At 52.5% G+C, this 13481-nt stretch overlaps 1 protein-coding gene across 1 annotated transcript; it reads right to left on the reverse strand.

The window, feature by feature from the left end:
* Positions 1 to 1100: 1100 nt before the first annotated feature.
* MFAP4 (microfibril associated protein 4) lies at positions 1101 to 5873 on the reverse strand (the record flags this gene model as incomplete). Its single annotated transcript, XM_077789537.1, is given in 5 exon segments — positions 1101 to 1411; positions 2238 to 2420; positions 4642 to 4738; positions 5737 to 5807; positions 5810 to 5873. Coding segments are annotated over 5 exon segments (663 nt in total), but the record flags the coding sequence as incomplete, so codon positions are not given.
* Between the last annotated feature and the right edge of the window lie 7608 nt (positions 5874 to 13481).

A 13481-nucleotide genomic window follows, 5' to 3' on the forward strand; every position in this document is an offset into this window, starting at 1 on the left:
CTCCCCCCCCCCGGCCTCGCTTATTTATTGCCAATAAAGGGAATTGCCCCTCCCCCACCCCCCCGATTTTGGGTTTTTGGGGTTTTTTTGGGGGGGTGGGGGAGGGGGAGGGTGGGGGAGGGGATCGGGGGCGGGGTCACGTGTGGGGGGGGAAATCCCGAAGGTTCGTCCCCAAAAAGGTGCGAAATTCGGCCAAAAAGTGGAATTTGTCCCCAAAAAAATCCTGAAATTTAGCCCGGAAAAAATCCGAAATTTGTCCCTAAAAAGAATCCCGAAAATTCATCCTCAAAAAGTCCCGAAATTCGGCCAAAAAGTGAAATTTGTCCCCAAAAAAATCCTGAAAATTATCCCCAAAAATTCTAAAATTTGTCCCTAAAAAAAAAAATCCCCAAATTCACCGAATTCCCAAAATTCACCATAAAATTCCAAAAAAAAATCCCTTCCCAGAACCCCCCCGAGATGTTTCCACCACCCCAGAACCCCCTGGAGATGTTTCCATAACCCTCCTGAGATGTTTCCACCACCCCAAACCCCCTGGAGATGTTTCCAGAACCCTCCTGAGATGTTTCCACCACCCCAAAACCCCCTGGAGATGCTTCCAGAACCCTCCTGAGATGTTTCCACCACCCCAAAACCCCCCCAAAATGTTTCCAGAACCCCCCCGAGATGTTTCCACCAACCCAGAACCCCCTGGAGATGTTTCCAGAACCCTCCTGAGATGTTTCCACCACCCCAGAACCCCCTGGAGATGTTTCCAGAACCCTCCTGAGATGTTTCCACCACCCCAAAACCCCCTGGAGATGCTTCCAGAACCCTCCTGAGATGTTTCCACCACCCCAAAACCCCCCCAAAATGTTTCCAGAAACCCCCCGAGATGTTTCCACCACCCCAAACCCCCTGGAGATGTTTCCAGAACCCCCTGAGATGTTTCCACCACCCCAGAACCCCCTGGAGATGTTTCCAGAACCCTCCTGAGATGTTTCCACCACCCCAGAACCCCCTGGAGATGTTTCCAGAACCCTCCTGAGATGTTTCCACCACCCCAGAACCCCCCTGAGAAGTTTCCAGAACCCCCCCGAGATGTTTCCACCACCCATCCATCAAGGCTGGCTCTTTATTGGGGTGGGGTCGGGCCGGGTGGGGTGGCCGGGCGGGCGCGTCCCTCAGAGCCGGCGGATCTTCATCTCGCTGCGCTTCAGCGAGTAGTAGAAGCCCTTCCACTGGGCCCAGTTGATGCCGTTGGCGTAGGAGAGGTGGGGCCCGGCCAGGTAGAAGCCGTTGAGGTTGGAGAAGTGGCAGCTGCGGAACCACCAGGCCCCCGAGGAGAGCGCGGCGCAGTTCTGGGCGAACAGGTCCTGGTCGCGGTCGAAGGTGGAGAACTTCTGCCCGTTGTGGTAGCTCAGCGAGTCGCCTGCCGGGGTGGGGTGGGGTTGGTGGTGTGGGACCACCCCCTTGAGCTCCCAGTGGTCAACCTTGACTCGGTTGGCCATCGTTGACCTCCCAATGGTCACTCTTGACTCCCTTGACCATTGTTGACTTCTGTTGACCTCCCAATGGTCAACCTTGACCTGGTTGACCCCCGTTGACCACCATTGACCCCCATTGACCACCAATGGCCATCGTTGACCCCCATTGACCACCCAATGGTCACCCTTGACTCAGTTGACCCCCATTGACCACCCAAGGGTCACCCTTGACTTCCATTGACCATCGTTGACCCCATTGCCCCCCATTGACCCCATTGACCACCCAATGGTCATTGATGACCCCATTGGCCCCATTGACCCCATTGACCTCATTGACCACCCAATGGTCATTGATGACCCCATTGACCATCATTGACCCCCATTGACCCCCATTGACCCCATTGACCCCCATTGACCCCATTGACCATCATTGACCCCATTGACCACCCAATGGTCATTGATGACCCCATTGACCCCATTGACCCCATTGACCACCAACGGCCATCGATAACCCCATTGACCACCAACGGCCATCGATAACCCCATTGACCACCATTGACCCCATTGACCACCCAATGGTCATTGATGACCCCATTGATCACCAATGGTCATTGATGACCCCATTGACCACCCAATGGTCATTGATGACCCCATTGACCACCATTGACCCCATTGCCCACCCAACGGCCATCGATGACCCCATTGACCACCCAACGGCCACCGATGACCCCGTTGCCCACCCGAGGGTCCCCATGGCCGCCATGGTCTCACCGGCGCCGCCGTCGACGAAGCCGGCCACGTGCAGCGCGTAGCCGTCCTCCTCGGCGCTGACGGCCGTGGGCGAGAGCGCGAAGGAGCCGTAGGTGGCGGCCGCCGAGTTGTTCTCAAAGTCCTCCAGCTCCACCCGCAGCTCGTAGCGCGCCTGCAGCGTCAGCAGCGCCACCGACTGCAGCCCTGGGCAAAGGTCAGGGGTCAGGGGTCAGCCAGGGGTCACTGAGGGGTCAGCAGCGTCAGCAGCGCCACCGACTGCAGCCCTGGGGCAGAGGTCAGGGGTCACCGAGGGGTCAGGGGTCATCCAGGGGTCACCGAGGGGTCAGGGGTCAGCAGCGCCACCGACTGCAGCCCTGGGCAAAGGGCAAAGGTCAGGGGTCACCGAGGGGTCAGGGGTCAGCCAGGGGTCACCGAGGGGTCAGCAGCGTCAGCAGCGCTACCGACTGCAGCCCTGGGCAAAGGTCAGGGGTCAGGGGTCACTGAGGGGTCAGCAGTGTCAGCAGCGCCACCGACTGCAGCCCTGGGCAAAGGTCAGGGGTCAGGGGTCACCCAGGGGTCACTGAGGGGTCAGGGGTCAGCAGCGCCACCGACTGCAGCCCTGGGCAAAGGTCAGGGGTCACTGAGGGGTCAGCAGCGTCAGCAGCGCCACCGACTGCAGCCCTGGGCAAAGGTCAGGGGTCAGGGGTCATCCAGGGGTCAGGGGTCAGCCAGGGGTCAGCAGCGTCAGCAGCGCCACTGACTGCAGCCCTGGGCAAAGGTCAGGGGTCACCCAGGGGTCAGGGGTCAGCCAGGGGTCAGCAGCGTCAGCAGCGCCACCGACTGCAGCCCTGGGGCAGGGGGCAAAGGTCAGGGGTCACCGAGGGGTCAGGGGTCAGTCAGGGGTCAGCAGCGTCAGCAGCGCCACCGACTGCAGCCCTGGGCAAAGGTCAGGGGTCAGGGGTCACCCAGGGGTCAGGGGTCAGCAGCGTCAGCAGCGCCACCGACTGCAGCCCTGGGCAAAGGGCAGGGGTCAGGGGTCACCGAGGGGTCAGGGGTCAGCCAGGGGTCAGCAGCGTCAGCAGCGCCACCGACTGCAGCCCTGGGCAAAGGGCAAAGGTCAGGGGTCACCGAGGGGTCAGGGGTCAGCAGCGCCACCGACTGCAGCCCTGGGCAAAGGGCAGAGGTCAGGGGTCACCCAGGGGTCACTGAGGGGTCAGGGGTCACACAGCGTCAGCAGCGCCACCGACTGCAGCCCTGGGCAAAGGGCAAAGGTCAGGGGTCAGGGGTCACCGAGGGGTCAGGGGTCAGCCAGGGGTCAGTCCATACTCGTCTGAACCAGTCCATACCGGTTTATACTGGTTTATATTATTTTATACTGGTCCATACTGGTTTATACTGGTTTTTACTGGTCCGCACTGGTCCATACTGGTCCATACTGGTTTATATCTCTCTATACTGGTTTATACTGGTCCATACTGGTTTATACTGGTTTACACTGGTTTATACTGGTCCATACTGGCTTATACTGGTTTATACTGGTCCGTACAGGTTTATATGTCTCTATACTGGTCCATACTGGTTTATACTGGTTTTTACTGGTCCACACTGGTCCATACTGGTTTATACTGGTCCGTACTGGTTTATATGTCTCTACACTGGTCCGTACTGGTTTTTACTGGTCCATACTGGTTTATATGTCTCTATACTGGTCCGTACTGGTTTTTACTGGTCTGTACTGGTTTTTACTGGTCCGTACTGGTTTATATGTCTCTACACTGGTCCGTACTGGTTTTTACTGGTCCGTACTGGTTTATATGTCTCTATACTGGTTTTTACTGGTCCATACTGGTTTATACTGGTCCGTACTGGTTTATATGTCTCTATACTGGTCCATACTGGTTTTTACTGGTCTGTACTGGTTTTTACTGGTCCGTACTGGTTTATACTGGTTTATACTGGTCCGTACTGGTTTATATGTCTCTATACTGGTTTTTACTGGTCCATACTGGTCCATACTGGTTTATACTGGTCCGTACTGGTTTACATGTCTCTACACTGGTCCGTACTGGTTTTTACTGGTCCATACTGGCTTATACTGGTTTATACTGGTCCGTACTGGTTTATATGTCTCTACACTGGTCCATACTGGTTTTTACTGGTCCGTACTGGTCTGTACTGGTTTTTACTGGTCCGTACTGGTTTATACTGGTTTATACTGGTCCGTACTGGTTTACATGTCTCTACACTGGTCCGTACTGGTCTGTACTGGTTTTTACTGGTCCATACTGGTTTATATGTCTCTATACTGGTCCGTACTGGTTTTTACTGGTCCGTACTGGTTTATACTGGTTTATACTGGTCCCTACTGGTTTATATCTCTCTACACTGGTCCGTACTGGTCTATACTGGTCTCACCGCTCCGTACCCAGCCAGTACTCGCCGTCGGCGCGGCCGAAGCCGGCCCGGTAATCGTTCCAGCCCCGGAAGAAGCTGACGGAGCCGTTGAACCGGCGCTGGAACACCTGGGGGAGGGGCAGGGGGAGGGGCAAGGTGGGGAGGGCAAAGGGGGAGGGGCAAAGGGGGAGGGGCAAAAAGGGGAGGGCAAAAAGGGGGGAGGGGCAGAAAATGGGGGAGGGGCAGGGGGCAGGGGCAAAGGGACAAAGGGGGGAGGGGCCGAAAATGGGGGAGGGGCGGGGGACAGGGGCAAGGGGGGCCAAAATGGGGGAGGGGTCAAAGAGGTGGGGGAGGGGCAAAAAAGGGGAGGGGGTAAAGTGGGGGAGGGGTGGGAAAATGGAGGCAGGGTCGATTTTGGGGTGGGGAGGGGCAGTCCCAGGCCTGATTTTGGGAGTGGGGAGGGGCGATTTTGGGGTGGGGGAGGGGCGTTCCCAGGCCTGATTTTGGGGTGGGGGGAGGGGCGATTTTGGGGTGGGGGAGGGGCGATTTTGGTGGTGGGGGAGGGGCGTTCCCAGGCCTGATTTTGGGGTGGGGAGGGGCGATTTTTGGGGTGTGGGAGGGGCGATTTTGGGGGTGGGGGAGGGGCGATCCCAGGGCCTGATTTGGGAGTGGGGAGGGGCGATTTTGGGGTGGGGAGGGCGGATTTTGGGGTGGGGAGGGGCGATTTTTTAGGGGTGGGGGAGGGGCGATTTTGGTGGTGGGGGAGGCGCGTTCCCAGGCCTGATTTTGGGGTGGGGGAGGGGCGCTTTTTTAGGGGTGGAGGAGGGGGCGATTTTGGTGGTGGGGGAGGGGCGATTTGGTGGTGGGGGAGGGGTGATTTTGGTAGTGGGGGAGGGGCGGTCCCAGGCCTGATTTTGGGGGTGGGGGAGGGGCGATTTTGGGGGTGGGGGAGGGGCGATTTTGGGGTGGGGAGGGGCGTTCCCAGGCCTGATTTTGGGGTGGGGGAGGGGCGCTTTTTAGGGGTGGGGAGGGGCGTTCCCGGGGCGGAATTTCTCGGGGATTTCGGGGGCGGGGGAGGGTCCGCCCCCCCCGGGGGGGGTGGGGGAGGGTGGGGGAGGGGCGGTACCGTCCAGACGTGCCCCTCGGTGCTCATGTCGCAGTAGACGGGCACGGGGGGCGCCCCTCCCCCCGCGGGGACACCAGGTACACGCCGTCCGCGCGCGCCCCCCCCGCGTGCACGTCCTGGCAGTCCGGGGGGGGAGGGGCGGGCAGAACGGGGGGGCTGGGGGGTGGGGGAGGGGCGGAGAGAGGGGGGAGGGGGTAGAGATGGGATTGGGGGTGGGGGAGGGGCGGAGAGGGGGGGGAGGGGGTAGAGATGGGATTGGGGCGTGGGGGAGGGGCGGAGGGGGGGGAGGGGGTAGAGATGGGATTGGGGGTGGGGGAGGGGCGGAGAGGGGGGGGGAGGGGGTAGAGATGGGATTGGGGTGGGGGAGGGGCGGAGAGGGGGGGAGGGGGTAGAGATGGGATGGGGGGTGGGGAGGGGCGGAGGGGGGGGAGGGGGTAGAGATGGGATGGGGGGTGGGGGAGGGGCGGAGAGGGGGGAGGTAGAGATGGGATTGGGGGGTGGGGGAGGGGCAGCGGGGTCACCTCCGGTCAGGGCGGGGCCGGGTCTGTGGCCCCTCCCCCACCCCGGCGGTGTCAGCGCCGCCGGCTCCTCCCAGTTCGTCCCAGTTCGTCCCAGTTCAGCCCAGTTCAGCCCAGTTCCTCCCAGTTCATCCAGTTCAGCCCAGTCCCTCCCAGTTCATCCCAGTTCGTCCCAGTTCAGCCCAGTTCGTCCCAGTTCGTCCCAGTTCGTCCCAGTTCATCCCAGTTCAGCCCAGTCCTCCCAGTTCCCTCCCAGTTCCTCCCAGTCCATCCCAGTCCCTCCCAGTTCGTCCCAGTTCCTCCCAGTCCCTCCCAGTCCCTCCCAGTCCATCCCAGTCCATCCCAGTCCATCCCAGTCTCACCCTGGGGTCCGATCGGCTGCCCCTGGCTCAGGGTCCCCAGCGCCACCAGCAGCGCCACGGCCACGAACTGGGGAGGGGATTTTGGGGAAAATTTGGGGGATTTGGGTGAATTTGGGGAAATTTTGGGGATTTCGGGGAATTTTGGGGGGATTTTGAGGGTTCCCGAAGTGAATTTGGGGAAATCTTGGGGAAATTTTGGGTTAATTTTGGTTTTTCCTAAAGGGATTTGGGGGAAATTTGAGGAATTTTGGGGGATTTTGGAGAATTTGGGGGTCCCGGGATGGGTTTTGGGGTGGATTCGGGAGATTTTGGGGCTTTTTCGGGGTGAATTCCGAGGATTTGAGGGAATTTGGGGAGTTTTGGGGTGGATTTGGGGGATTTTGGGCTCCCGAGTTGAATTTGGGGAATTTTGGGGCTTTTTTGGGTGAATTCAGGGGATTTAAGGAGTTTTTTGGGTGAAATCAGGAGATTTTGGGCCATTTTGGGGTGAATTCGGGTATTTTGGGTTTTTTTGGGATGAATTCGGGGATTTTTGGGAATTTGAGGAGTTTTTCGGTGAATTCGAGAGATTTGGGCAATTTTGGGGTGAAATCGGGTATTTTGGGGTTTTTTTTGGGCGAAATCGGGGGATTTTGAGCAGTTTTGGGGTGAATTCGGGGATTTGGGGGCTTTTTTTGGGATTAATTCGGGCGATTTTGGGAATTTCAGGAGTTTTTGGAGTGAATTCGGGGATTTTGGTTTTTTAGGGGGGCGAATTCGGGGGATTTTGGGCAATTTTGGGGTGAATTCGGGGGATTTTGGGGTGTTTTTGGGGTGAATTCGGGGATTTTGGGGTTTTTGGAGGGTGAATTCGGGGGATTTTGGGCAATTTTGGGTGAATTCGGGGGATTTTGGGGTTTTTGGGGGCTGAATTCGGGGGATTTTGGGCAATTTTGGGGTGAATTCGGGGGATTTTGGGGTGGTTTTGGGGTGAATTCGGGGGATTTTGGGCAATTTTGGGGTGAATTCGCGTATTTTGGGGTGTTTTTGGGGTGAATTCGGGGGATTTGGGGCAATTTTGGGGTGAATTCGGGTATTTTGGGGTGTTTTTGGGGTGAATTCGGGGATTTTGGGCAATTTGGGGTGAATTCGGGTATTTTGGGGTTTTTGGGGGGTGAATTCGGGGATTTTGGGGTGAATTCGGGGGATTTGGGGCAATTTTGGGGTCCCGTTACCTCCATGGCTCCGGAGCGGCTCCGAATCCGGGCGGGGGTGGGGGAGGGGCGGCCCGGGGGCCCCTTTTGGGGGGGAGGGGGAGGGACCCCCGGCCCTGCCCTTTTTTGGGAGAAAAATCCCAAAATCCGCCCTTTTATCTTCCAAAAAACCCCGTAATTTCCCTTCCTTTTACTTTTTTTTTTTATTTTTAATTACTTTATTTTGCCGTTTTACACCAACAAAAAATTCAGATTTTCCAGCGGGGAGCGGGAGGCACATCCCCGGATTTGGGGATTTTCGTGGCATAAAATCCGATTTTACATTTTTTTGGAGTAAACTCACTTTTTCCAAGCCTGAATTCCCTCAGACTTGGCCAAAAACGGGGAAAAAACCTCAAAATTCGCCCCTAAATGGGGAGAAAATGCCAAATTTTGTGGCTCTGGGGCTTGTGTCCCCTTTTTTCCCCGATTTTCCCATTTTTTCCCCGATTTTCCCATTTTCCCCCCCGATTTTCCCATTTCCCCCGATTTCCCCTGTTTTCCCTGATTTTCCCTCTTTTCCCTCATTTTTCTCTCCTCCCCACCCAGATTTTCCCGATTTTTCCCGATTTTTGCCCTTTTTGAAGGGGAAAACACCCCCGCCCCGCCCCTCCGCGGCACCCTCATCATTTCTGAGTTTTTTTTAGGAAAAAAACCCAAAAATTCCTTTTTTTTAAGCGAAAAACGCTCTGTTTTGAGGGAACATCAGGGATTTGGGGGTTTCCACGGAATTTTTTTGCTTTTTTTGCGGAATTTTGCCTCTTTAATAAAACCCAACCTCGACTCCGCGTGCGTGACGTGAAAAGGCGCTGAACTCTGCGGCTTTGGGTGAAAATCCCCGAATTTGATGATTTTAGAATGAACACATCCTTAATTTGGGGGTTTTTAACGGGAAAAAATTCATTTTGTTTCCCCCATGTGGGGGGGGGGCAACCCCCCCAATTTCGCCCCTTCACGAAGAAAACCCGCCCCGGCAGAGCGGACCCACCCAAACTCCGCCCCTTGGCTGGGGAAACGCCCCGAATTCCACGTTTTTATCGTGAAAAAACCCCCAAAATTCGCCTTTTTTTGGGTAAAAACCCGGCGGGCGGCGCTGGCGCCCCCTAGCGGCTCGGAGGTCCCCGCGCAGCGCGGCGGGACGCGCCGCCACAAGATGGCGGCCGCGCGCGGTGCGCGCCGGGAGTCGTAGTTCAAACCTCATCGCTGATACACGGCCCCCCTCGCTCAGCGACTACAGCTCCCGTCACGCACCGCGCGCCGGCCGAGGCAGAAAATGGCGGCGCGCCGCGGCGCACGCCGGGAATCGTAGTCCGCCCCGCCCCGCCGCCAACGGAAGAGGCGGGGCTAAAGGACTACCAGCCCCGTCGCCCCCCGCGGCCGCGCATGCGCCCGGGGCGGAAGTCGGAGGCGGGGGCCGCGCGCGTGGCGTCGCCTCAGCGTCTGTTCGGGAGGCCGCGCGGGGCTCGCGGGTCCTGTCGCGACAGAGCGGAGCTGTCGGCGATAGGGAGCAGGTGAGGGCCGGGGGGTGGGGGGGTGAGGGAGGGGAGGGGGGGAGGGGAGGGGGAGGGGCGAGGCCCGCGCGCGGCCTTGGCGGGAGCGGGGGGGGGGGGGGGGCGGCGTGAGGGGAGAAAAAAAGCGGAAATGTGAGGGGAAAAGTGGGGAAAATCGGGGAAAATGGGAAATTTGGGGGGAAATTCTGAGGTGAGGGGGAAAAATGGGATTTGGGGTGAAAAAGGGAAAATTTGGGGGGGAATGGGGGAAATTTGGGGAAAATGGGGAAATTTGAGGTAAAAAATTGGGAAATTTGGGGGAAAATGGGGAAATTTGAGGTAAAAAATGGGAATTTGGGGGAAATTGGGAAATTCTGAGGTGAGGGAGAAAAAATGGGAATTGGGATGAAAAATGGGAATTTGGGGGAAAATGGGGAAATTTGAGGTAAAAATGGGGAATTTAGGGGGAAATGGGGAAATTCTGAGGTGAGGGAGAAAAATGGGATTTTGGGTAAAAATATGAAATTTTGAGGCAGGGGAGGTAAAAATGGGATTTTGGGTAAAAACAGGGAAATTTTGAGGTGAGTGACTAAAACTGGGATTTTGGGTAAAAAATGAGGAAGTTTTGGGTGAAAAATTGGGAAATTCTGGGTGAGGGAGGAAAAAATGGGAATTTGGGGTGAAAAAGGGGGAAATTTGAGGTAAAAAATGGGGAAATTTGAGGTAAAAATGGGGAAATTTAGGGGGAAAATGGGGAAATTTGAGGTAAAAATGGGGAAATTTAGGGGGAAAATGGGGAAATTCTGAGGTGGGGGAGGGAAAAAATGGGAATTTGGGTAAAAAGTGGGAAATTTGAGGCAGGGGAGGTAAAAATGGGATTTTGGGTAGAAAATAGGGAAATTTTGAGGTGAGTGACTTAAACTGGGGATTTTGGGTAAAAAATGAGGAAGTTTTGGGTGAAAAATTGGGAAATTTTGGGTGAGGGAGGAAAAAATGGGAATTTGGGGTGAAAAATGGGGAATTTAAGGGGAAAATGGGGAAATCTAGGGGAGAAATGGAAATGGAATTTGGGGTGAAAAAGGGGGAAAATTTGGGGTGAAAATGGGGAAATTTTGAGGCAAGGGAGGAAAAATGGGAATTTGGGTAAAAAGTGGGAAATTTTGAGGCAAGGGAGGTAAAAATGGGATTTTGGGTAAAAAATATGAAATTTTGAGGCAAGGGAGGTAAAAATGGGAATTTGGGTAAAAAATGAGGAAGTTTTGGGTGAAAAATTGGGAAGTTTTGGGGTGAGGGAGGAAAAAATGGGAATTTGGGGAAAATAAAACAAATTTTGGGCAAAGGGGGAGCTCGGGATGGGGAAATGGGGTTTGGGGGAAAAGTGGAGATTTGGGAGAAAAAAGGGATTAAAAACAATTAAAAATGAGTCGTGAGGGGAAAGCGAAAGTTTAAAAAGGGAAGTGTGAGGGGAAAAAGAAAAGTTTTGGTGAAAAAGGTTTGGGTGAAAAAGGGGAGGTTTTGGTTAAAAAGAAAGTCTTGGGGGAAATTGGGATTTTTTGAGGGGGAAAAAGGCGGAAAATGGGATTTTAGAGGGGGAAAAAATGGGATTTTGGGTGAAAAAAGGGGAAATTTGGGGTGAGGGAAGGAAAATGGGATATTGGATAAAAAAGGGGAAAAATTTGGGGTGAAGGAGGAAAAAATGGGATTTTGGGTGAAAAATGGGGAAAATTTGAGGTGAGGGAGGAAAAATTGGGATTTTTTAGGTAAAAATGGGGAAATTCAGGGTGAAAAATAGGGGAAATTTTGGGTTTGGGGTATAAAAAATGGGATTTTGGGCAAAAAGGGAAAAAAATTGAGGTGAGGGAAGAAAAAATGGAATTTTGGGGGTGAAAAGAGATTTTTTAAGGTCATGAGGGGAAAAAACGGGATTTGGGGTTAAAAATAAGATTTTAGGGGTTCGTGAGGGGAAGGTTGGATTTCGGGGAGTTTTGAGGGGGAAAAGGGAATTTTTGAGGGGAAAATGTTGATTTTTGGGGGATTTTTGAAGGGAAAATGGTGGTTTTTGGGAGGTTTGTGAGGGGAAAAGCGGAATTTGGGGGAAAAAAATGGGATTTTGAGGGGAAAATTGGGATTTTGGGGTAAAAAATGAGGGTTTGAGGAGGGAAAAGCGGATTCGAGCGGAAAGAAGGCGATTTTGGATGAAAAAAAGGATTTTTTGGTAAGTGTGGGGAAATTTGGGGTAAAATAGAGGGGAAAATGGGAATTTTGGGGTATTTCTGCAGGAAAATGGGAATATGAGAAAAAAATGAATTTTTGGTGGAAAATGGATTTTTTTTTTTTGAGGTGTGGGGTTTTGGGGAGTTTTTGAGGATAAAACTGATTTTTTTAGGAGTTTCAGGGTTTGTGAGGGGAAAAATTGGAGTTTTTTGGGGGAAAGTGTTTTTAGTGGGAAAAAACCGATTTTTAAAAAGTTTTTGAGGGGAAAAATGAAGTTTGAGGGAGTTTAGGGTTTTTAGGAGAGCTGAGGAGTAAAAGTTGAAATTTTTTGGGGTTTTAAAGTAAAAATTGGAGTTTGGAGGATTCTGAGGGGACAAATTGTCGTTTTGGGGGAAAAACAGAATTTTGGGGTGTTGGGAGGGGAAAAATGGAGATTTTTAAAGTTTGTGAAGTAAAATTTAATCAGAATTCATTTTATGAGGTGAAACTTTAAAATTTAATTTAAATTTATGAGGTAAAAAAGCGATTTTGAGGAAGAAAAGTGAGATTTCGGGGGAAATTGGGGAATTTTGAGGAGAAGAATGAAGATTTTGGAGTTGTGAGGGAGGAAAAGGATTTGGGGGAAAGACAAAGGTAAAAAAGTGGATTTTTGTGGAGATTTGAGGGGAAAAAAGTAATGTTTAGGGGAATTGTGAGGGAAAAAGTGAATTTTGAGAAAATTCTGAGGCGAAAATTAAGTTTTTTCGGGGTGTTTTGTAAAAAAGTAATTTTATTGGAATTTTGAGGGGAAAAGTGAATTTTGGCGGAGAGTTGTGAGGAGAAAATGGATTTTTTTTGGTGTTTTGTTAAAAAAAAGAGGAATTTTAGGGGAATTCTGAGGAGTTTGGGGAGTGGAAGTGGTCGTAAGTAGGAAAAATTTAATTTTTGTGGGGGGAAAAAACGTTTTTGTGGAAATTGTGAGGGGAAATTTGGGGTTTGGGGCAGTTCTGAGGGGATTTTGGGGAGAAAAAACCATTTTTTAGGGAAGTTGTGAGGGAGAAAAGTGGGATTTTGAGAGAAAAATGGAGTTTTTTTAAAAGTGTGAGGGGGGGAAAAATGAAATTTGAAGGAGCCTTGAGAGGAAAGGGTCAAAAATTCTCATTTTAGGGAAAAAGTTATTTATTTTAGGGCGCTGTGAGGAGAAAAAAGGATTTTGAGTGAAAAAAAAGTTGTTTTGGGAAGGAAAAGTGGATTTTGAGCGGAAAAAAAAAGTGATTTTGGGGGGAAATGGATTATTGGAGTTGGAAAAAAAGTGATTTTGGGAAGGAAAATGAGATTTTAGGGAATTTCCAGAGAAGTTTAGGGAGTTTGTGAAGGAAAATGGGGATTTTGGGTTTAAAATGGGAATTCATGTAGGAAAACAGAATTTTGGGGAGAAAAATAGGATTTTGGGTTTAAAAGTGAGAATTCATGCGGGAAAATGGCAATTTCGGGGAGAAAAGTGGGGATATTGGGTTAAAAATGGGAATTCATGTAGGGAAATGGGAATTTTGGGAGAAAAATTGGATTTTGGATTAAAAGTGGGAATCTTGTAGGAAAATGGGGATTTTGGGAAGAAAAATGGGAATTTTGGGTTAAAAAGTGAGAATTCCTGTAGGAAAATGGGAATTTTGAGGAGAAGATGGGGACTTTTGGGTTAAAAAGTGGGAATTCCTGTAGTAAAATGGGGATTTTGGGGAGAAAAGTGGGGATTTTGGGTTATAAAAGGGTTTTTTTAGGGTGGGAGGGAAGTTTTGGGGTCAGTGAGGGGGGATTTGGGGCAGGGGGAATTTGGGGAATTTGGGGGATTTGGGACTGTAGGAATGGGGGATTTGGGGAATTTGGGGATGCAGGAATGGGGGATTTGGGGCTGTAGGATTTGGGGATTTTGGGGATGTAGGATTTGGGGGA

The sequence above is a fragment of the Lonchura striata genome, chromosome 35 (genome assembly GCF_046129695.1).
Source record: "Lonchura striata isolate bLonStr1 chromosome 35, bLonStr1.mat, whole genome shotgun sequence".
Taxonomy (NCBI): Eukaryota; Metazoa; Chordata; class Aves; order Passeriformes; family Estrildidae; genus Lonchura; species Lonchura striata.